Source organism: Salvelinus alpinus, chromosome 7 (assembly GCF_045679555.1).
Source record: "Salvelinus alpinus chromosome 7, SLU_Salpinus.1, whole genome shotgun sequence".
Classification (NCBI taxonomy): Eukaryota; Metazoa; Chordata; class Actinopteri; order Salmoniformes; family Salmonidae; genus Salvelinus; species Salvelinus alpinus.
The window spans coordinates 51,338,037-51,361,037 of NC_092092.1; the positions used below are offsets into that span (position 1 = coordinate 51,338,037).

The 23,001-nt window shown below is 46.1% G+C and overlaps 1 protein-coding gene across 1 annotated transcript; it reads left to right on the forward strand.

Annotated features, from left to right (window-relative positions):
* Positions 1 to 431: 431 nt before the first annotated feature.
* Positions 432 to 22,998, forward strand: pcdh12 (protocadherin 12). Its single transcript, XM_071410604.1, has 4 exons — positions 432 to 3,876; positions 5,282 to 5,373; positions 9,281 to 9,429; positions 19,487 to 22,998. The coding sequence occupies exons 1-4, from the start codon at positions 967 to 969 to the stop codon at positions 19,894 to 19,896; spliced, it is 3,561 nt and encodes a 1,186-aa protein (XP_071266705.1). The 5' UTR covers positions 432 to 966; the 3' UTR covers positions 19,897 to 22,998.
* Positions 22,999 to 23,001: the final 3 nt, after the last annotated feature.

Here is a 23,001-nt window from a genome sequence, read left to right on the forward strand (position 1 = left end):
CAAGAGCTATCTAGCGTTTAGGATTTCTGTCGCGAGCCCAGACCTTACGTCATGGAGCTCTGAGTCGAGAGCAGGCCTGGTTACAGCTCAATGTCCCATAGGGCCCACGCTTCAAGCCCACTCTGATTTCTACTGAGTTAAAGATCCACAATGCAAGGTTCTGATGGTTTTTTGAAGATTGCAGGGAAAAAAGCAACAAGGCAAAAGGAGTGGGGGCAGAGGCGGAGGGGGGGATCACGTTTCTTTAAAAGCACTCCAATGTTGTATCAACTCCTGCTTGATTTCCCGAGGGCCCACTGTTCTGTTTTGGGGTGTGGAGTTTAGATTTGCATATGCTCCACCCCCCCTGTTCTGATTGGCTGGGTCCTATGCTGCATGTTTCATCACAGATCCAAACTTCCTCAGTGCTCTCCTTGCTTTACTTTGTAGCTACAGGCTGATGAACCTGGACGCTGGGAGCCAGCAGCTGTGTGTGATTCATGCAGTAAGCTGTGAGTGTGGGTGTGTGTGTGTGTGTAAGAGAGGGAGGCAATCACTCTAGTTGTAGGGTTCTGTAATTTAGATATCTGACTAAACTTAAGGGTTCTAAGGTTGTTGGTATAAAAGGGATGTAGGGTTGTCTTTAATTTAGTCTTTAATTCATATCTGTTTTGTTAGGAAACATATTAGATTGTTTCATTGATAGATTGAGCTGTAATTGTTGGTATATTTTGTGCTGATACTCAGAGCTTGGTAAAAGTGTAAGAATATGGGTAGATGAGCAGTTTGATTCATGGCTTATATTGATAAATGTATTCTATGTTTTGTCGATTTATAACTAAAATATTTGAATTTTTTTACTGTATCTGGCTATTTTAAAAGGATATCTTTTCTATCAATAGTTTAGTTTTTTCATCAGTCATCATTATTTAACTTGAAGAAGGGGAAATAAGTAGTTTTTAGTGGGTGTTAGCCATGCCCTTATAAATGCTGGACAGGACAGTAATATCTCACACAGTCATGCTGCTGGCTCTACTGCTGGTTCTGTGGCTTAGTTCTGGAGCCCAGTCTTCAGACCCGGCCCCATTAACTGTCATGTACCAAGTCTGGGAGGAGCAGCCTGTGGGCACCAGGGTCGGCCGTCTGGTCGAAGACCTGCGTCAGAGAGGCGAGACCGGGGTACTGGAGGATTTCCAGGTCGTGGAGCATGGTCAAGCCCTGCCTTTCTCCATTGGAGTAAGAGATGGAACTGTCGCCACCCTAGGCCAGCTGGACCGGGAGGAGCTGTGTCGAGGCTCGGACCTGTGTGAGCTGGCCTTCAGTGTCCTCTACAGGAAAGGTGGTGTTATCCACTTCCTGAGGGTGCGGGTGGAGGTGATGGACCTGAATGACCACAGCCCAACTTTTCCCAGCAGCCAGCAGGAGGTGGAAATCTCTGAGATGGCCACATTGAGGATGCGGATCCCCCTGGACCGAGCGGTGGACCCGGACGCCGGCCCGAATGGTCTGCAGACCTACTCGCTGTCCGTCAACCAGCATTTTGCCCTGGATGTAAGGAGTGCTGTGGATGGTCCAAAGCAGGCAGAGCTGGTGGTGATCAAGGAGCTGGACAGGGAGGTGCATTCCTCCTTCGAGCTGACTCTGGTGGCATGGGACAAGGGGAATCCTCCCAGGTCGGGCAGTACTCTGGTCCGGGTCAACGTCTTGGACTCTAACGACAACAGCCCCATGTTTGAGGATAGCACCCCCACTGTGGAACTAGCCGAGGATACAGCTCGTGGGACTAGCGTCATCAACCTCAAGGCCACGGACCCTGACCAAGGGGCCAACGGGGAGGTTGAGTACTCACTAAGCAAGCATGCTCCACCTGAGGTGCAGAAGCTTTTCAGTATCCACCCCCAGAGTGGAGTAGTGACTTTAAAAGGCCCACTGGACTATGAAGCCAAACACTTTTATGAGGTGGACATCCAGGCTCGCGATCTTGGGCCCAACGCCATCCCCTCTCATTGTAAACTACACATCAAGCTGAGGGATGTCAATGATAATGCACCAAGGATCCACGTCACTTGGACACCCCCTGATTCCCCAGTGGCAACTGTTTTAGAAGGTGCACCAGAGGACACGTTCCTTGCACTGGTGATGGTCTCTGATGCAGACTCCGGGGACAACGGGAATGTGCACGCCCACATCCAGCATGGATCAGGCCACTTCCGTCTCAAGAAAATCCATGGCGACAATTACATGATCGTAACCAATGGCACCCTGGATCGGGAAAAGGTCATGGAGTATAATCTCACGTTACTTGCCCAGGATTACGGTGACCCTCCACTGTCATGTGTTAGACACCTAGTTGTCCATGTGTTGGATGAGAATGACAATGCCCCTGTGTTCTCCAAGTCCCACTACAGGGCTTCCTTCAAGGAGAACAATACCGTGGGGCTCCAGGTCCTCAAGGTAGAAGCCAATGATGTGGATATTGAGCTCAGCGGCAGGGTGTCCTTCTCCATCCGAGAGTCCAATGAACTGGGACCTCCTACGGCATCTTTCGCCATCCACCCCACCAGTGGTGTAGTCAGTGCCCAGCAGTCATTGGACTATGAGGACTCGCCCACATACTCCTTCATTGTGGAGGCCATAGACCATGGGCATCCACCCCTCACCAGCACCGCCACGGTACTCATCGAGATCCAGGATGTCAACGACAACTACCCCGTCATCAAGGAGCCGATGCCAAAGAAAGGCATAGCCTTTGTGAGTGTCCTGGTCAATGAAGAGAAGGGGGAGATAGTGACAGAACTAGGGGATGGTGCTGAAGAAGGCTCCACCGATCCTCATACTGGTCGCTCTGTCCAAAATGGATTTATGGGATTCCTGGCCACTACCATCAAGGCAACTGATCCAGACTCTGGCCTGAATGGAAGACTCAGCTACATGATCACAGATGGAAACCCCACAGGACTATTCAGACTCAATGACACCACCGGACAACTGTATGTTAACACGACCAATGCTACAGAGCTCATTGGGAAAACTTTCAAAGTGGATATTGCTGTATCGGACAAGGGTTCTCCAAGGCTATTGACAAAGGCCACCTTAGAGGTGGCTTTCATCAACTTGCGGGACCATCTGAAGAACTCAGCCCCTGGTAACCATGGTCAGCTGAGTTTCACCATGATGGTGGCCATCTGCCTTGGGGCCAGCTGCATCCTGGTTCTCCTGGCTGTTGCCTTGGTGACCACCTTCTGTCGCCCCAGGAAAAGAGACAACCATTCCTACAACTGCAGGATGGCCGAGTCCACCTACACGAGCCACCCTCGCCGCCCGCAGAAAAACATCAGGAAGACAGACATCCAGCTGGTGCCAGTCCTGAGGGGACGAAGGGAGGACCCTCCAGAAGATGACGAAGCCCAGCCCCTCTCCACTATGCTCCTGGTGGTTGAAGAGCAAAACACAGAAAGGCAGTACAGCGTTGCCAACTCCATGAACCCAACAGTCCACTCCCAGGCCTACCCAGAGGGGGGATCAACGCTACCTGTCTCCCATTCCAGAACACTCAGGAAACCTGGGAGCATCGAGCTGGACGGCACTCTTCCTCGGACCCCGGCCACTCCTTACCGAACCCTGCGTAAGGCAAGAATACCTTCATCGTCCTCCTCACTGTATCAGACCAGTACCCTGAGGCGACATGGGAACTCTGAGATCCAGGTTAGCCCTGACGTTGAAGTGCCAGAAACATCGTCCCAGGTGGCAACACTTAGGAGGCCCAAGAACACAGATACCAGAAGTGGACTTGACGCTGAAGACCACAGACGGATGCTGAGGAATCTGGTCCGTCTCTCCATGGCTGCCTTCGGAGAGAACTCCATTGAGTTGTCTGCTGCCTCTCCCGAAGTGCAGGTAACAAACCTTTTAGTTATAATTACTTCAAACGTGAATGCACATTTGGTATATCTTATGCAATGCATTACATTGGTTTGAGTCATTCTCATGTTAGATACCCTATATCCATTTAACGAATAACAGAAAGAAACCTTTTTTTTTCTCAGACTTTTGTATTATAAATAAGCCTTATTTTTTTCACATGCTCGAACTTAAATAATTAAGTAATTAAGTGTAACTTACAGGAATTGAGATGCATTTAAATTGAAGGTCCCGAGAGCAGATAATTTCCCCCCTCTTGTGTATGGCTTACATAGGAAGCCTGAGGGGACAACTAACAGATGATGCTGGAGCCAAGGCATTGCGTTTATTCAGGTGCTCATGTGTCAGCCACTGTAATCCTGTCTACTCCCATGCCCCTCAAGCAATCGCACCAATCCTTTTACTCAATATCGCATAGCACACTCATATAGAGAAGGAAAGATGCCAGGAAGAATCAGTAGACCACTCTTATTCTCTAAGGGGAAAGCCCAGCCAAAGTAAGCTCTGATATGTCTGTAGAGTAAGGGAATACTGCTTTGACATTTAAGCACCGCGAGTCGTCAGTGACAAATGGTCCAAATTGCTGATCTCACTTTAAGCAAAGAAAAGCAGCATCTGTAAATGTCTACTCAAGAAGTGCTGTGCTAGTCAAACGACGCATCGTCATTGAGGGGGAATAGACGCAAGAGGGGGAATAGACGCAGACGGCGATGCCAACGCCCAATAGTCTTAGAACAAAGAGTCTGGCAAGGTTTTAAGGCCTCACGTAAATTCCATTATAAGCGCAGGAAGATGACTGAGTGTTGACCCACCTCTCCTTCATCTCCGCCTGCTCGCCCCAGCTGGAGGTTTTCAGACCCCCCCCCCCCCCCCCCTCCACATGACCATATTTCAGAGGTTCATCCTGGAAGGAAACAGGTCAGAGAATAATAGCCTTTTACGTAAAGCGCTTTCCTGTCCACCATCTGAGTCCTACACACACACACACACACACACACACACACACACACACACACACACACACACACACACACACACACACACACACACACACACACACAAACCCACTCTGTACACCTCACAAAGGCTGTTTCCTCTCTGAATGTGGAGGCCAGAGTTAGCAACGCATCCACAAGAAAGATATCAGCACAAACTGCTCCAAATGAACTCCCCAATGTTAGGGGTTGCCATAGTGCGAGACCGGTTGAATAGATCCTCGCAGAACAAATCATATTTATTCATTTGACGATTGACACCTCCACCCAATACACTCAACAGCCTCAATACAGCACATTCTCAAAACCCTAGTTTGTTATTCTGACTTCTGTGTTATAATATCACTGTCTCCTTACCCCTTTCATCATCTCCTGCCTCCTTACAGCAGGTTTCTCAGCTCCTCTCCCTGCTCCACCAGGGCCAGCTGCAGCCAAGACCAAACTTCCGAGGCAACAAGTTCTCCCAGCGCGCTGGCAGGTGAGCACATTTCCTCTTTCTTGTCTTTCTTCCCTTTTTCTTTTCATTATCCCTCCTTTGTTTCAGAGCCCGTTGGCTGTGGACCACTACGACCACATGCATCATTATCCCTCCTTTGTTTCAGAGCCAGTTGGCTGTTGACCACTATTACCACTGCATGCATCATTAGTTTTAGATTGTATTGATGGCTTACGATTCAACAGGCTACATGACAATCTGACTTTTATTATTATCTTTTCATGAAATTTAACTTGTCAAAAATGTAGATTTACATGCATATGTATTTGTTATTTATCCTTTTTTGTACAAGTGATCCCACTGAGATTTTAAATCAATTTTTCAAAAGAGACCTGCCCGAAGACACAAAATAAATACAAGCACCCTATAAATATTGTTTCAAATCTTCCTACCCACTGGGTGCAGACGTCAGTTCAACGTCTAGTTTTGATTTACATTTGGTTGAGTTGTCAACTAACATAAGGTCAATGTGGAAAAAAAAGAGAACAAAATAAGGGATTTTGGTAAAAAATTGTGTGGGAAAAAAATACACAATTCTCTTACGTTGATGATTTTTACAAAATCCAGTCAGTTTTCCACGTTGATTCAACGTCATCACATTGAAATTTGTCGAAATGACGAGGAAACAACATTGATTGTGGCCTGCTGGAGGTCATTTTGCAGGGCTCTGGCAGTGCTCCTCCTTGCACAAAGGCCTTTCGTCTATTCCATTTGCACAACAGCATGTGAAATTTATTGTCAATCAGTGTTGCTTCCTAAGTGGACAGTTTGATTTCACAGAAGTGTGATTGACTTGGAGTTACATTGTGTTGTTTAAGTGTTCCCTTTATTTTTTTGAGCAGTGTATATATCCAAAAATACCGATTTCCGATTGTTATGAAAATTTGAAATCGGCCCTAATTAATCGGCAAATCCGATTAATCGGTCGACCTCTAATTTATAGTCCTTTTAACATCAGCCGATGTCATAAAGTGCTGTTCAGAAACCCAGCCTAAAACCCCAAACAGCAAACAATGCAGGTGTAGAATCACGGTGGCTAGGAAAAGCTACCTAGAAAGGCTGGAACCGAAGAAGAAACCTAGAGCGGAACCAGGCTATGAGGGGTGGCCAGTCCTCTTCTGTCTGTGCCGGTTGGAGATTATAACAGAAAATGGCCAAGATGTTCAAATGTTCATAGATGACCAGCAGGGTCAAATAATAATAATCACAGTGGTTGTCGAGGGTGCAGCAGGTCAGCACCTTAGGAGTGAATGCCAGTTGGCTTTTCATAGCCAATCATTCAGAGTATCTCTACTGCTCCTGCTGTCTCTAGAGAGTTGAAAACAGCAGGTCAGGGTTCCATAGCCGCAGGAAGAACAGTTGAAACTGGAGCAGCAGCACGGCCAGGTGGACTGGGGACAGCAAGGAGTCATCAAGCTAGGTAGTCCTGAGGCATGGTCCTAGGGCTGAGAGAGAGAGAGAGAGAGAGAGAGAGAGAGAGAGAGAGAGAGAGAGAGAGAGAGAGAGAGAGAGAGAGAGAGAGAGAGAGAGAGAGAGAGAGAGAGAGAGGGAGAGAGAGAGAGAGAGAGAGAGAGAGAGAGAGAGAGAGAGAGAGAGAGAGAGAGAGAGAGAGAGAGAGAGAGAGAGAGAGAGAGAGAGAGAGAACTTAAATTCACACCGGATAAGCCCCCCGACACATTAAATACGGGAGGAGTCGGGAGACACCGTGGCCCCATCCGACGATACCCCCGGACATCCAACCAGTTTGTGCCCAGTGGGTGGTAATATAGCTAGACAATGCTGCTCAGGTATGTGTCTGCCCAATAACAGGAAGAGTGTCTCATACCAAAAGTGCTCTGCCAGTCTTCCAGTCAGTCACTGTGGCAGGGAGCACGTCAGAGCAGGACTCAGTGCCTACCACACTGCCATGACTCATTCCCTAAGGCAGGAGCCAGCACATCCACTGACCACAATGTTATATTCTATACACAGTATGTGAGGGGTTCATATATGGTTCAGCCTCTTCGCTTTCATGAAGAATCTGTCTACGTGGGGTGTATGTTTTGTGTCATGGCCGACTATCTGGGATGTTGTCGCCCCCCCTGGTTTATCTCCCAATTATACAACGGGTGTGTCTAATCCAGGATGCTGATTGGTTAAAACCGCATTCCAGCCGGTGTCTATTCCACAAGTTACCACAAGCTATGACGGTGAAATGCCTATGCCTACTCTGTTCCATCTCAGTGGAGATCAGGCTGGGCTGATGAGACAGTGGATTGCGCAGTGAGATGGAGTAAATAGGCATTTCAACCTCATAGCTTTAGCCGGTGGTAATTTGTGGAATAGACACTGTCTGGAATGCAGTTTTAACCAATCAGCATCCAGGATTAGACCCCTGTTGTATAATTCTGTTCACGAGAACGAGTGTTAAAATCCCACCTGGAAAACGGCCTCCATTCACCTTATATTTTGACAAAAACTCCCTCATTTGCTGTATGATTTGGAAATATTGGAACTCAGACATGATGACAGTTTCTAAATGAAAGTGCTATGGCAAATTTAATCAAATTTCTGTAAAGGTGTGGGCAGAATGTTTTAACATTTTGCACTGAGTTTTTCAAACTAAACATAACCCAACCGGCCGCAAGCAGGCGCTATTATCCCTTTTACATAGTTTGTCATCTTACGTCCGACTTTAATGTATTCAGTAGGCAATACACTGGTGACCGACTTGTACATAAAACATCCTACATCCTTCATTCCTGCTACAAAGTTTCCTCCTTAACTCGATTTAATGGCTCATTGGTGGGAAAAAATAACTGCCGTTGCAGCCTGAATTGAGGATGTTTTATACAAAATCCGGTCAATGGGGGACACGAGTGTATTACTGGCTGGGCTGACTGTGTCGATACCTAGAGGTAATACGGCATCAGGCAGAACTACGTCCTCTAGGGGTCTCGGCGCTAGCCACCTACAGTGAGTGCCAAACACTGAATGCATTCTGCCAGATGATTGATTGTTTAATCAAACAATTTAAAACTAAATGCTAGAGCCCACACTTCTATGCAAAAGACGAACGGTTGTTAAATATTTTGTTTATCGATAGATGATTGTGTTTCTATCTCTTGCCTTGGCATAGGCGCTGAGATTAAATAGGCTACAATGTCGCGCTCCTATTGCACACAAATACTGTGTATTATCCTACCCTACCCATGGCCTACTGTCAAATATTTTAAGTAGGCTACTGGTCTGTTTACTTTAAAGCATTCTTGGCTTTTGAATGGATGAATGGTCATATTTATCGTATAGTAGCGGGAACTAACCAATCATGTCAGAAAAGGAGGTAACAATAATGAAAGAAACATTAACTTACATGCTGTTATGCAATCTCCTTACCAGTGGTAAATGCATCTGTTTTATCATTACGTTTTCATGTTTTTATCACCATTATTATGAATTATTTCCCGTGCCTCAAACACCTCAATAGAACAATATGCTTGCAATACAATTCTTTAACAACTAGGAGTTGTGTGTACGCATGGTCTGAGCTGTGCGTGGAGATACGCACACTTTCCAGTCGGGTTCAAAATGGATAAATACCAATCTTTGCGGGAAAACTGGGGCACACAAGGTTTAGTCTTTTTTGTGCGTATGCACCTTTGATAAAGAGGCCTCAGGTCTGTCTGGTCTCTAACTGGCTCTGATAAAGTCTCTGACAGGGAGCACAAGGAGTCATCAAGCTAGGTAGTCCTGAGGCATGGTCCTAGGGCTGAGAGAGAGAGAGAGAGAGAGAGAGAGTCAACCACAAGATGGTTGACTATCGATAATATGACTCCTAAACGTTGTTTCTAAAATGCCCTCTCTCACTGTCCCTGACGCTCCCCTGTCTGTTTCCTCTGCTTGCCTGAAGGTCTTACGCTCAGGACACTGATTGGCAGAGCACCAAGGACAGCGGTCATGGTGAGAGTGAGGCCGGAGACATGGACTGGGACATGGGCCGAGACTCCCCCGTCGACCCGCTACTGGAGGAGGGGCTTAATAACCTGCTCAACAACCCTGGTAAGAACTTTTTCAAATGTAAACTTTATTTAACCAGGTTGACCGATTGACCAGAGAAATGATCCTATTTTATAGTCAACAAACAATAGCTTGAAGGGAAAACATTTGAATGGTCAACATTAACAAAGAAAACACTTATTTGAATTCTTAGCTCTCTGTTGGGCTTCTACCACTTAATTATGTTCTTAAAATTCATGGCAAACATTAAGTGACTAACAATATCATAAGCTGAGCGTGGCTGTTTTCACTCAGCCGTAAAGATACATATTGCTGTACTGTATGTGACATTGTTTGAAGTGAAACAATGAGTGCAGCTCTTAGTATGACTGACCAGACTAATACATATGTTCAAATTCTATATAGTCCAACCTACATTGAATGTACGAAACATTAGGAACACCTGTTCTTTCCATGAGACTGACCAGTGGAATCCATGTAAAAGCTATGAACCCTTATTGATATAAATCGAATTTAATCCGTGTAGATGAAGGGGAGGAGACAAACTAAAGAAGGATTTTTCAGCCTTGAGACAATTGAGACATGGGTGAATGGGCAAGACATCATATTTAAGTTCCTTTAAACGGTGTATGTTAGTAGGTGCCAGGCGCACCGGTTTGAGTGTGTCAAAAACTGCAACCCGGCGGAGTTTTTCACACTCAACGGTTTACCGTGTGTATCAAGAATGGTCCACCACCCAAACGCCATTCAGCAAACTGTGGGAAGCATTGGAGTCAACATGGGTTAGCATCCCTGTGGAATGATATCGACACCTTGTGGAGTCCATGCCCCTACAAATTCAGGCTTTTCTGAGGGCAAAATGGGGTGCAACTCAATATTAGGAAGGTGTTCCTAATGTTTGGTATACTCAGTGTATGTACACGGTAAACATACGTATTGAGTTCCTTCCAATTGTTCAGGCCATCGTCGGCTCTGTCTTTGTTCTTTTCAAAACACGGCACATAGTCTCTCACAAGACTTCCAAGGCTGAATACGAGGATTTCTATCTTTCAGTTGATCTTGAGTGAGAGCCATTTAAAGTCTATGCCGGTACAGTAATCTCACACAGGGGTGTTACAAAGACCTGCGTGTGTGTGTGTGTGTGTCATGCTTGAGTCACCCATGCCCAAAGGGGTCCTCCATTAGCATTGTAACTCACGCTAGATTTGTGAGACTCACAAACGGTGAGAAGCTCATGCTCTTTGAGGACCTATGACGTTGTTCAAACATTCAAACAGCCTGTGTTTCTGATTCCCTGGGCAACACGTTTTTTCTTTTCTTTTCACCTGGAGAGCCCCATCTTTTAAGCTGCCTAGAACAACCCCAACACACACAGTCACCACCACCCACTCTGCCCCGAGGCAGTGTTTCAGCGTGATCTGAACAGATAGCCTTGAATCTGACCTCTGATATCATGTTCCACATCTGTCTTTCGGTCCTGATCGACACAATGCAAAGGTGTGTGCGCGCAGATCAGTGTGTTTTCAGCACCCCTTCAGAATGCGGCCTCAGTCTACATCTCCTTGAGCTCTGCTATTTTCTTTTGAGTCTGCATTCCTTTGTTTGGTAGCCATATCACCTATTAAAGGGACAGTTCACTCAAAAATCAGTCTTAGAGCTGATAGAAGATGAATCACATATCACCAATTGAATTGTCTGTTTTCAGTCAACTGATGATTTTTTCAATATTTACCATTGTGACTTTAGTCAGGTCTGTGGATCTAACGCTCGACGGTATGCTTTAAACTGCTTCAATATCTTCTGGTGTTTTGTTGTGGTTGTAGTCAATCAACCACAGCAGGGGTGTTCTTCACGTCAAACATGTGTATGTGTGGTGTGTCTAAGGGGGTTCCTTTGGTTCCAGTGAGAGGATCATTGTTTTCTGAGGATTTAGGGTTTCCCTGCTGGTGGGTCCAGTCTAATTAAGTTTGGAATGGGGAGAGCCATGGATCACGAGAGATAAAGAGAAAGGGGGATGAGGTGAAGAGAAAGGGGGATGAGGTGGGGGGGTGAAGAGAAAGGGGGATGCGGTGTAGAGTGGGGGGTGAAGAGAAAGGGGGATGAGGTGTAGAGTGGGGGTGAAGAGAAATGAGGATGAGATGGAGTGGGGGTTGTAAAAGGGATGAGGTGAAGAGAAAGTGGGTTGAGGTGAAGAGAAAGGGGATGAAGAAAAGGGGGATGAGGTGTAGAGTGGGGGATGAAGAGAAAGAGGGATGAGGTGTAGAGAAAGGGGGACGAAGAGAAGAGAGGATGAGGTGTAGAGTGGGGGATGAAACGGAAAGGGGATGAGGTGTAGAGAGGGGGATGAAGAGAAAGAGGGATGAGGTGTAAAGTGAAATGGGATGAGGTGTAGAGTGGGGGGATGAGGTGTAGAGTGGGGGACGAAGAAAAAGGGGATGAGGTGTAGAGAAAGGGGGACGAAGAGAAGGGAGGATGAGGTGTAGAGTGGGGGATGAAACGGAAAGGGGATGAGGTGTAGAGAGGGGGATGAAGAGAAAGAGGGATGACGTGTAAAGTGAAATGGGGATGAGGTGTAGAGTGAAATGGGGATGAGGTGTAGAGTGGGGGGGATGAGGTGTAGAGTGGAGGGGGATGAGGTGTAGAGTGGGGGGGGGGGGGGGGTGAGGTGTAGAGTGGGGTGGGATGAGGTGTAGAGTGGGGTGGGATGAGGTGTAGAGTGGGGGGGATGAGGTGTAGAGTGGGGGGGGATGAGGTGTAGAGTGGGGTGGGATGAGGTGTAGAGTGGGATGAGGTGTAGAGTGGGGGGGATGAGGTGTAGAGTGGGGGGGATGGGGGGTAGAGTGGGGGGGATGAGGGGTAGAGTGAAATGGGGATGAGCTGTAGATAAAGGGGGATGAAGAAAAGGGGGATGAGGTGTAGAGAAAGGGGGGTGAAGAGAAAGGGGGATGAGGTGTAGAGTGGGGGTGAAGAGAAAGGGGGATGAGGTGTAGAGTGGGGGGTGAAGAGAAAGGGGGATGCGGTGTAGAGTGGGGGTGAAGAGAAATGAGGATGAGGTGGAGTGGGAGTTGTAAAAGGGGATGTGAAGAGAAAGGGGGTTGAGGTGAAGAGAAAGGGGATGAAGAAAAGGGGGATGAGGTGTAGAGTGGGGGATGAAGAGAAAGAGGGATGAGGTGTAGAGTGGGTGGGTGAAGAGAAAGGGGGATGAGGTGAAGAGAAAGGGGGATGAGGTGTAGAGTGGCGGATGAAGAGAAAGGGGATGAAGAGAAGGGAGGATGAGGTGTAGAGTGGGGGATGAAACGGAAAGGAGATGAGGTGTAGAGAGGGGGATGAAGAGAAAGAGGGATGACATGTAAAGTGAAATGGGGATGAGGTGTAGAGTGGGGGGATGAGGTGTAGAGTGGGGGGATGAGGTGTAGAGTGGGGGGAGATGAGGTGTAGAGTGGGGGTGGATGAGGTGTAGAGTGGGGGTGGATGAGGTGTAGAGTGGGGGGTGGATGAGGTGTAGAGTGGGGGGTGGATGAGGTGTAGAGTGGGGGGTGGATGAGGTGTAGAGTGGGGGGTGGATGAGGTGTAGAGTGGGGGGGTGGATGAGGTGTAGAGTGGGGGGGTGGATGAGGTGTAGAGTGGGGGGGTGGATGAGGTGTAGAGTGGGGGGGTGGATGAGGTGTAGAGTGGGGGGGTGGATGAGGTGTAGAGTGGGGGGGTGGATGAGGTGTAGAGTGGGGGGGTGGATGAGGTGTAGAGTGGGGGGGTGGATGAGGTGTAGAGTGGGGGGGTGGATGAGGTGTAGAGTGGGGGGGTGGATGAGGTGCAGAGTGGGGGTGGATGAGGTGTAGAGTGGGGGGTGGCTGAGGTGTAGTGTGGGGGGTGGATGAGGTGTAGAGTGTGGGGGATGAAGTGTAGAGTGAAATGGGGATGAGGTGTAGAGTAAGGGGGATGAGGTGTAGAGAAAGGGGGATGAGGTGTAGAGAAAGGGGGATGAGGTGTAGAGAAAGGGGGATGAGGTGTAGAGTGGGGGGGATGAGGTGTAGAGTGAAATGGGGATGGGGTGTAGAGTGAAATGGGGATGAGGTGTAGAGTAAGGGGGATGAGGTGTAGAGAAAGGGGGATGAGGTGTAGAGAAAGGGGGATGAGGTGTAGAGTGGGGGGGATGAGGTGTAGAGTGAAATGGGGATGGGGTGTAGAGTGAAATGGGGATGGGGTGTAGAGTAAGGCGGATGGGGTGTAGAGAAAGGGGGATGAAGTGTAGAGAAAGGGGGATGAAGAGAAAGGGGGATGAGGTGTCGAGTGGGGGATGAAGGGAAATGGGGATGAGGTGAAGGGAAATGGGGATGAGGTGTAAGGTGAAATGGGGATGAGTTGTAGAGTGGGGGGTGTAGAGTAAGGGGGATGAGGTGTAGAGTAAGGGGGATGAAGAAAAGGGGGATGAGGTGAAAAGTTGGTGGTGAAGAGAAAGGGGGATGAGGTGTAAAGTGAAATGGGGATGAGGTGTAAAGTGAAAGGGGGATGAGGTGTAGAGTTGGGGGTGTGGAGAAAGGGGGATGAGGTGTAGAGTTGGGGGTGTGGAGAAAGGGGGGTGAGGTGTTGTCGGGGTTGAAGAGAGAGGGGGATGAGGTGCAGAGTGGGGGGTGTAGAGGGAGAGGAATTTCCGGAAAAAAAACAAGGAGTTAGTAAGAGGATGGGAGAAACACAGAGAGAGCGAGGGGATGGAGGGAGGGAGCGAGGGGATGGAGGGAGGGAGCGAGGGGATGGAGGGAGGGAGAGAGCGAGGGGAGGGAGGGAGAGAGCGAGGGGATAGATGGATGGAGGGAGAGAGCGAGCGAGGGGATGGAGGGAGGGAGCGAGGGGATGGAGGGAGAGAGCGAGGGGATGGAGGGAGGGAGGGAGGGCGCGAGGGGATGGAGGAAGCGAGACTTTACTAATAAGGCATGATAACTCCTGACTGAGGGCATTTATTAGACACGAGACGAAGCCAAGGGCCGGGAAACAACCTTTAGGTGGGAGTTAACACACAACAATTCCCAGGTTCGACAGCCTTATTGCTTTTATAAAACAGTTGCTAACAAATTTAACAACATGTTTTCATTAACTTTATTTTAATTAGTAAATTAGCTTTATTTCATCCTTCCACCAGACGATATAGTCCGGGCAAAAGCCGGTTCTGACGTTGCTAACCATCAGACTGGTTGTTAATTATATTATCATGTTTTGACCAAGTCGTTGCTATGCTAAGCAAATCATTGGCATGTAGCTAGCTGGGTAGCAGAGGTTCAATTATTACAAGAGAGAGGAGAATTTTAATAATAAATAATATGGATATGTAATATAATAGTAATATGGAGATCGCAACAACAAAAACCGGCAACGTTGGAAAGGCACACAGCTAGGCTTATATTAACCCCCTCTGTACCAAACCAAATGCTAGGCTAGTAGCATGGGGAAATATTCTCAAGGCACTTTTTTCCAGGGGAGATTAAGGTTATAAATTGACTGGCTGGGCTGTGGGACAGTGGATGTGCATTGATACATCTAAAGGAACAGTTAATAGGCATTACACATGGAATGCAGAATTGTGGCGCTATAACTCACTGCTATCAATCAGCCTCAAGGATCCAAACAACATGATCCCATCCCGTTTTATAAAATGAGATGCAGAAAGGGGGACGGGACGGGACTGAGGCGATTGCAGAGAAAGGGGCCAGAAAAGGAAGCAGCATTTTAGAAAACCTGATGTGATTGAACCCAGGCAGTTAGCTTGTGAGTTAACCTCTCTCTGATGTGGCTTGCTGTGAGTTTGATTGATCACTGCCTCCGTGTCAAAGTCAAGCAGATGCAACAGACCGTAAAAAAGGGCCAGCCTGCCCCCATTAGTTTCTGACAGTGTTTTATATGTACGCTAGCCCTGTTAGCAACGCTCTCTTCTGAGGTCTCCTGGAGACGACAGACATGAAAGATGGTGGTCGACTGAGTCAGCGCAACTTCATTTGATGACCTTTGCGTGTAGTTCAAACCCCCACATATATGGAGCTCAGTCTTTCATTCAAAAACAAATATCTCACAGCAGAGCCTTTGAACATTCCAAACATATACAGCGGAGGATAACTATCTCAGAAGGACTTCAAGCGAAACATGATACATTTGAACATCATGTGGGATTTGTGTTGGTTACTTTTCACTGATGTGTAGTGTGAAATCAGAAGTATAAGGACTTGTTTCGTTTATGGATTGAGATTTAAGTTGAGGGCTGTCAGTGTCACACAGTGCGTGGGTGGGTGGGGGGGGGGGGGGGTGCATGAGAGAGGGAATGAGGGTGTGTGTGTGGTGGGGGTAGGTTCTGGGGTTGTTCAGTGACTCCTCTGTAAGTTTGTGTGTTAGAACAGTGGTTCCCAACTTTGTTTTGGTTACCGTACCCCCAACTGAATTTCGCTCTGCCTGGAGTACCTCTAAAGGATCCCCTCATGTGCATTTTACCAGTAATCCTATGGACTCATTACTCTTTTGAAGTACCCCCTGTGGATATGCCAAGTACCCCCAGGGGTCCCAGTACCCCTAGTTGGGAACCACTGTGTTAGTGTGTGTGCGTGCCCGGGTCTGGTTGTGATTAGATGAAAAGGACCACAGGGCAAGTGTAACACGCAGGATATGAACCCGGGTCTCCCATGGAAGCAACCAACGTCTTAGACCAAGAGGGAAAATTCTCTTGCTCTGAAGGGGCAGACAGTGTTTTTTGAAGTTCGCAGGCAGGGGATACTTGACAGGAGTGCTAGCTAGGCTAGGTTAGCTTACTAGGTACATATAATAGCTTTAGGTTGGTTGTTTCTCCATCAACAACGTTGCCTCTCTGATCACTCTCCCTCGCTTGGGCAAGGGACATTTAAGGTACACTCGTGACGATGTAAAACGTCATTCAAGGGCTAAGGGTTTAGAACCGAGGAGACTTTAACACAGCAGAGGATCGGTTCCTCTTCCACTCCCTTGAGAAATGTGGCTTTAGGGATTTTTTTTCTGTGAGGCTATTAAGACACTATACTAATGTTAACAGCTCTATCAAACTGAAACATGGCACCTGACCTAGATTTGAGTTAGGACAACCTTGCCTAAATCCTCTATCTCACCGTATCTGTTTTTATTAGTCATCCAACTTATTACAAAGTCTTTAAATAATAGTCCTGTACAAGGTATTTCCATGGCTGGTAAATAAATGATGAGCCAGCTGGCTGACGATACTCCAATTTTTCTGAAAGACGCTAGTCAGATTCCCATATCGATCAATGTGATATAATCGTTTTCCAAAGCATCTGGTCTATGTCTTAACATTAATAAATGTAAACTCATGGCTGTCAAAGATTGTGTGACACCCTCATAATTTATAACCATACATTTTCTCCATAATCAGGACATATTGTATAAAAATACTTAGCGCATTCGGGAAACATTGACTTTTTGTACATTTTGTTACGTTACAGCCTTATTCTAAAATGTATTAAATTGTTTTTTTCCCTCATCAATCTACACACAATACCCCATAATGACAAAGCAAAACCAGGTTTAGACATTTTGGCAAAATTATAAAAAACTGATATTACATTTACATAAATATTCAGACCCTTTACTCAGTACTTTGTTGAAGCACCTTTTGCAGAGATTACAGCCTCAAGTCTTCCTGGGTATGACGCTACAAGCTCGGCACACCTGCATTTGGGGGGTTTCTCCCATTCTTCTCTGCAGATCCTCTCAAGCTCTGTCAGGTTGGATGGGGAGCGTCGCTGCACAGCTATTTTCAGGTCTCTCCAGAGATGCTCGATCAGGTTCAAGTCTGAACTCTGGCTGGGTCACTCAAGGACATTCAGAGACATGTCCCGAAGCCACTCCTGCATTGTCTAGGCTGTGTGCTTAGGGTCGTTGTCCTGTTGGAAAGGGAACATTCGCCCCAGTCTGAGGTCCTGAGCGCTCTGGAGCAGGTTTTCATCAAGGATCTCTCTGTACTTTGCTCTGTTCATCTTTCACTCGGTCCTGAGCTCTGTCAGAGTGACCATTGGGTTCTCGGTCACCTCTCTGACCAAGGCCTTTCTCCCCCGAATGCTCAGTTTGGCTGAGCTGCCAGCTCTAAGAAAAGTCTTGGTGGTTACAAACTTCCATTTAAGAATGATGGAGACCACTGTATTCTTGGGTACCTTCAATGCTGCAGAAATGTTTTGGTAGCCTTCCCCATATCTGTGCCTCGACACAATCCTGTCTCGGAGCACTACGCACAATTCCTTCCACCTCTTGGCTTAGTTTTTGATCTGACATGCACTGTCAACTGTGGGACCTTATAGACATGTGTGTGCCTTTCCAAGTCATGTCCAATCAATTGAATTTACCACAGGTGGACTCCAATCAAGTTGTAGAAACATCTCAAGGATAATCAATGGAAACAGGATGCACCTGAGCTCAATCAAAGTAGATTGATGATGATTTTTATTTAATCCATTTTAGAAAAAATCTAACATCTGAATATTTTCAGAATGCACAGTTCTTGTCTGTGATATATTGGTTCCCGAAATAATATCCTATTGGTGAGCCAACTTGTAAAGGCAGAGGGACTTTTCCTTATCACTTCATAAGATCCCTGTAACATCTAAAGAGTTTGCAAATTGTTTTAGATGCCATTTCCTCAGGTTTTGCTTTATTCAGGAACGTGTCAAGACCTGACACTCAGAACAGACCTATGATTAACCCTGTTGACTCATCAGTAGGAAAGATTTTGTTGTCTACCCCTGCCATACAGTTATACCACAACTAAAGTTTTCCCTTTATCAAAAAAACTAAACAAAAGCAATATGATGTTGGTCATAATAATCAGGTTTGCACATCCCCATACAAAAAATTATACAAGAATGCCTGTAATGCTTAACTGTAGAGAATGGCTTTAAATCGATTTTTACCTGTTTTGAGTGTGTACATGCTCATTCTATCCTCGTTTTTACCTGGTGCTAACATGAGTCCTTTGTCCTGATCATGTCTACATTCTGATGGTGCCCACATTTTCAGAAATATGTCTACACATGGAATTAAAGTGTCTGTTATCTGTCCACTGAGCCTGCATTGTGACCAGATTTCCTGGCCCCTTTATGCAAATTATTTCATAGATATTCTTTCAAAATAATATTTATTTATTGTAAGACACATATTGATCTAAACAGTCAATGGTGCCACCTGCCAATGATTTAAATGTTTTCTCTGTCCATATCTGTCTACACTTGTAAGATATCAAGGCACAATATGTGTCTGACTACCAGAAGTGGGCAGGATGATCAGATCACAATGTGTCTTTTGATTGTCTAAACAGGGTTTGTGTAAAACCACTTGACCACTTTAATGCCTATGTATGGCCCTTCCGCAATCTGCATTGGCCATACAGCATTTACTGCGATGCTGCCTCTGCATAAGTAAGGGAATTGATACTTCTTGTGCTTGTTAAGGAAGTGAATTTGTGTTTATACAGGATGTACCGCCCCCACCTACCGTCATCCAATCATGTCAATGCGGAGTTATACAGAGCCCTCTGCATTGTTAAGAATTGGGGAGGCGCATATGGTACGGAGCTTGATATGGCCTTTTGCGTCACACCCTCTGTACGGCGCATAAATCAGCTTTTACTTGACTATAACTCCGGATACAACCAGGAGATGACAGGAAATGCCGGTTCACAACAGCCAGATAAATATACTCCTGTGATATCCTCTATCCTGTTTTTGTCCCACATAGTGTTTTTCTCAAGGAAATTGAAGGAAACCGTTAGATTAGACTTGTACCTCCATAAGCTTATTTTTATTAACTTAGTTTATATTTGTCGTCTTCGACATACCAGATAATCATTCTCCCATCTTCAGATTTCATTTAACGTTTTCACGTGAAGAAATTCATTTTCACAGGGATAAACAAGAATACTGACCAACAACAAACACTATAACAAAGAACACCCACATGTTCCCTGTGTCACATCCAGCACTGTATCACTGTAGAGCTGTTGCTTTGTCCTATGTTGTTAAAAAACAGTATTGCCAATACTCCATACTTTATTGACATGTTCTCATCTCTCTCCTCCTCTCATCAGATGACGTCTTTGCTGACATAGAGGACCCTGCGTGGATGTCCCGCCTTTCCCTCCCCCTAACTGCCGACTACCACGAGAACGTTTTTGTTCCCAATGGGCCACCATCCCCTGAAACCCATTGCTCCCCAGACACCCTTGACTCTGCCTCCTTCTCCACCTTCGGTAAGAAGCCGGAGGATGGGTCACTGGGCGGGTCCTTGATCTCCGAGGTCAACACTTTGTTTAATATGCTCCTGACCCAGAGAGGCGACTCCCAGCCCCGCCTCTCGCCAGACGTGCTCTACAGACTGTCCGCCACCTACCGGCGCTCGCTGGGGCTGGAAGGAGATACCGCCCCAGCAGGGGGCGCCAACATACAAAGGAACTTTGTGAACCCCGAAAAGAGGTCCACCCTGGCTCAATGCCCTTAGGCCCAACCCCTGGTATGAGAACAGTTGCCTCAACTTTATTTGATTGGTTCTTGTGTGTTTGGGTGCCTAAGACCCCCCCCCCCCCCCAAACTGATGACTTTGTTTTCCATGTTGCTGAAATGACTGAACTGCTCAAGCTTACAACAGCAACTCCCCTCCTTCTCCTAACATATCCCCATTAGTAGATGTCCAATACATGCCTAAGCTCTGACAGCCTGCTTCCCTGTCTGAAACAGGACAAGGTCAGAAGAGGGAGATGAGTTAACCAAAGGCCTTTATTCAGTGCTGGAAAAAGCACAATGTACTATACAGTACTCCCTACATAGAAAAGTGTACATTTACCTTGAGATAAATGTTACACAATGAAACCATCTCCCTCATGTGGCACATACTCCTCTGTATCATTCTGATGCAACAAAGATTCACTTTCTGTCTCTCGTCAGAAGTGTTTATCAGTGGGAGCAACAACATGGTGCTATCCGTTGTTAGCGTTGTCCATGGTATGAATGGCTGAGTTTAGCAGCCCCAAGCAAAGAGCCCAAGAAGGAAACGGCTCTCTTGTCTTCTCTGAAGACAAAACACTAACAACATTAAGTCCTGTTCCTGAGGAGGAATGTGTGAAATGTCTGTCACAATGGACCTAGTCTGCCGACACTTCCTTCACCACCATTTTGAGAAATGTTTCCATTATTGATTACTATTTGTATTTACTCAAGTAAATTATTTAGCTACTGAAAAATGTAATATTTACAGAGGTATAAATGTTTGTTTATGTCTGTGTAGGAAACACTTACAGTACCTTCGGAAAGTATTCAGACCCCTTGACTTTTTCCACATTTTCTTATGTTACAGCCTTATTCTAAAATGGATAAAATACAACAACAAAAAATCCTCAGCAATGTACACAACGTACCCCATAATGACAAAGCGAAAACAGGTTTTTAGAAATGTTTGCAAATGTAGAAAACATAAAAATCTGAAATACCTTATTAACATAAGTTTTCAGACCCTTTGCTATTTATTATTTCTTTATGGTAGAGCTGCCAGACGGAAACCGCCACTCAGTAAAAGGTACATGACAGCCGAATTGGAGTTTGCAAAAAGGCACCCAGACCATGAGAAACACGATTCACTGGTCTGGTGAAACCAGGATTGAACTCTTTGGCCTGAATGCCAAGCGTCACGTCTGGTGGAAACCTGGCACCATCCCTATGGTGAAGCATGATGGTGGCAGGATCATGCTGTGAGGATGTTTTTCAGTGGCAGGGACTGGGAGACTAGTCAAGATCTAGGCAAAGATGAACAAAGGCAAAGTACAGAGATCCTTAATGAAAACCTGCTCCAGAGCGCTTAGGACCTCAGACTGGGGTGAAGGTTCACCTTCCAACAGGACACACAGCCAAGACAATGCAGGACTGGCTTTGGGACAAGTCTCTGAATGTCCTCTCTGGCCCAGCCAAAGAGCCCGGACTTGAACCTGATCAAACATCTCTGGAGCGACCTGAAAATAGCTGTGCGGCAATGCTCCCCATCCAACCTGACAGAGCTTGAGAGGATCTGCAGAGAAGAATGGGAGAAACTCCCCAAATACAGGTGTGCCAAGCTTGTAGCGTCATACCCAAGAAGACTCAAGGCTGTAGTCGCTGCCAAAGGTGCTTCAACAAAGTACTGTGTAAAGTGTTTGAATACTTATGTAAATGTGATGTTTCAGTTTTGACATTTTTATAAATTAGCAAAAATTCTAAAAACCTGTTTTTGCTTTGTCATTATGGGGTATTGTGTGTAGATTGATAAGGGGGAAGAAACAATTGAATCAATTTTGGAATAAGGCTGTAACCGAATAAAATGTGTAAAAGGTCAAAGAGTCTGAATACTTTCCCGAAGGCACTGTAAAAGCCTTGTTCTCATTGGCGGTTTGAAGTGACTCAAATCCAATTTTTTTTAATCTGTTCTTTTTCCTGCAGTCTGAACAGCTAAAAAGCACATGGAATCTGATATTTCAAGCCACTTTCGTAGGTGGTCTGAAGTCAGATACAATACTTATTCCTGGCCATCAGTGGCGGTTCTGGGGGGGGGGGGCAGTGCCCCTGTGACAACAATTTTGGACCCCCTTGTGGCCCCCTTAAATGTGGAGTATGAAAGTATGAGTATGAAACTAATTTTTGCTATCGTTCTTTTTTTACATCCGTTATTAGACAGTGGCAGCGATGATGATTATGAACATGGTCTTTTGCCTGCTAATGCCTTCAATGCAGTGAAGAAAACGATGACAACAATAACGTCTAATGTAACTGGCCCCTCTAACAGTACAACTGGCCCCAGCTTGGCCCCCCCAGTAGAAATGGTCTAGAACCGCCACTGCTGGCCATGTGGTCAAATCTGATTAATTAAACTGTTATTTGGCATATCTTGTTGCTTGCTAGCTACTCTGTTGACAGTTTGCCAAGAAAATGTGGTAGCTAACTAGCTTGTTAAATGTTTACAAACAAATGAGTGAATGTGCTAGAAAGCTAAACTGCTACTTAGCTAGCTAGCTAGCTAGCTAGTTGACTGCTGTGGCTAGACAAAAAGGACTCGTTTTGAAAGTTGGATCATCTTGTCCTTTGAGGCCTTAAGTGTTCTCACACTATGATTTTGAACATTCAAAGCACCTGGGAAACATCCATGGCAGGCATTGTCACCTTAGCTTACTACATAACTTCTGAGTGATCGGAAGCACGTGCCCAAATCAGCCTACACCACTGCGTACACACCTGTCTTTACTATGACAACTAGCTTAGCCATGTCAGCAAATTACTGCTGTCTGAACACATATAAATCCTATTTGGTCACTTATAACTTGCTATTTGGACAGTCAGTATTCCAAAACTGATTTGAGCATTATAGGCCTGCAGTGTGAACAAGGCATTATACACCCAGGATTTGGCTTCAGATATTTGAATGGCTGTAAAAGTGTTATAAATTAACAAAATTCTGACAAAAGGTGTCATTTGTAATCTTGCTCAGGAGAATAGTGAGTTTTTTTGTTGCCATAAATCAAACCAGCAGCAGTTTGTACATAGTATTTTCAAAGACATTTTAATACAATATTTTTTAAAACAGCAT

Coding starts and splice junctions, on each gene's coding strand:
- pcdh12 (XM_071410604.1), top strand. CDS start 967: ATGCTGGACAGGACAGTAATATCTCACACAGTCATGCTGCTGGCTCTA. Junction 3,877..5,281: donor CTGCCTCTCCCGAAGTGCAG/GTAACAAACCTT, acceptor GCCTCCTTACAG/CAGGTTTCTCAGCTCCTCTC. Junction 9,430..19,486: donor TAACCTGCTCAACAACCCTG/GTAAGAACTTTT, acceptor TCCTCTCATCAG/ATGACGTCTTTGCTGACATA.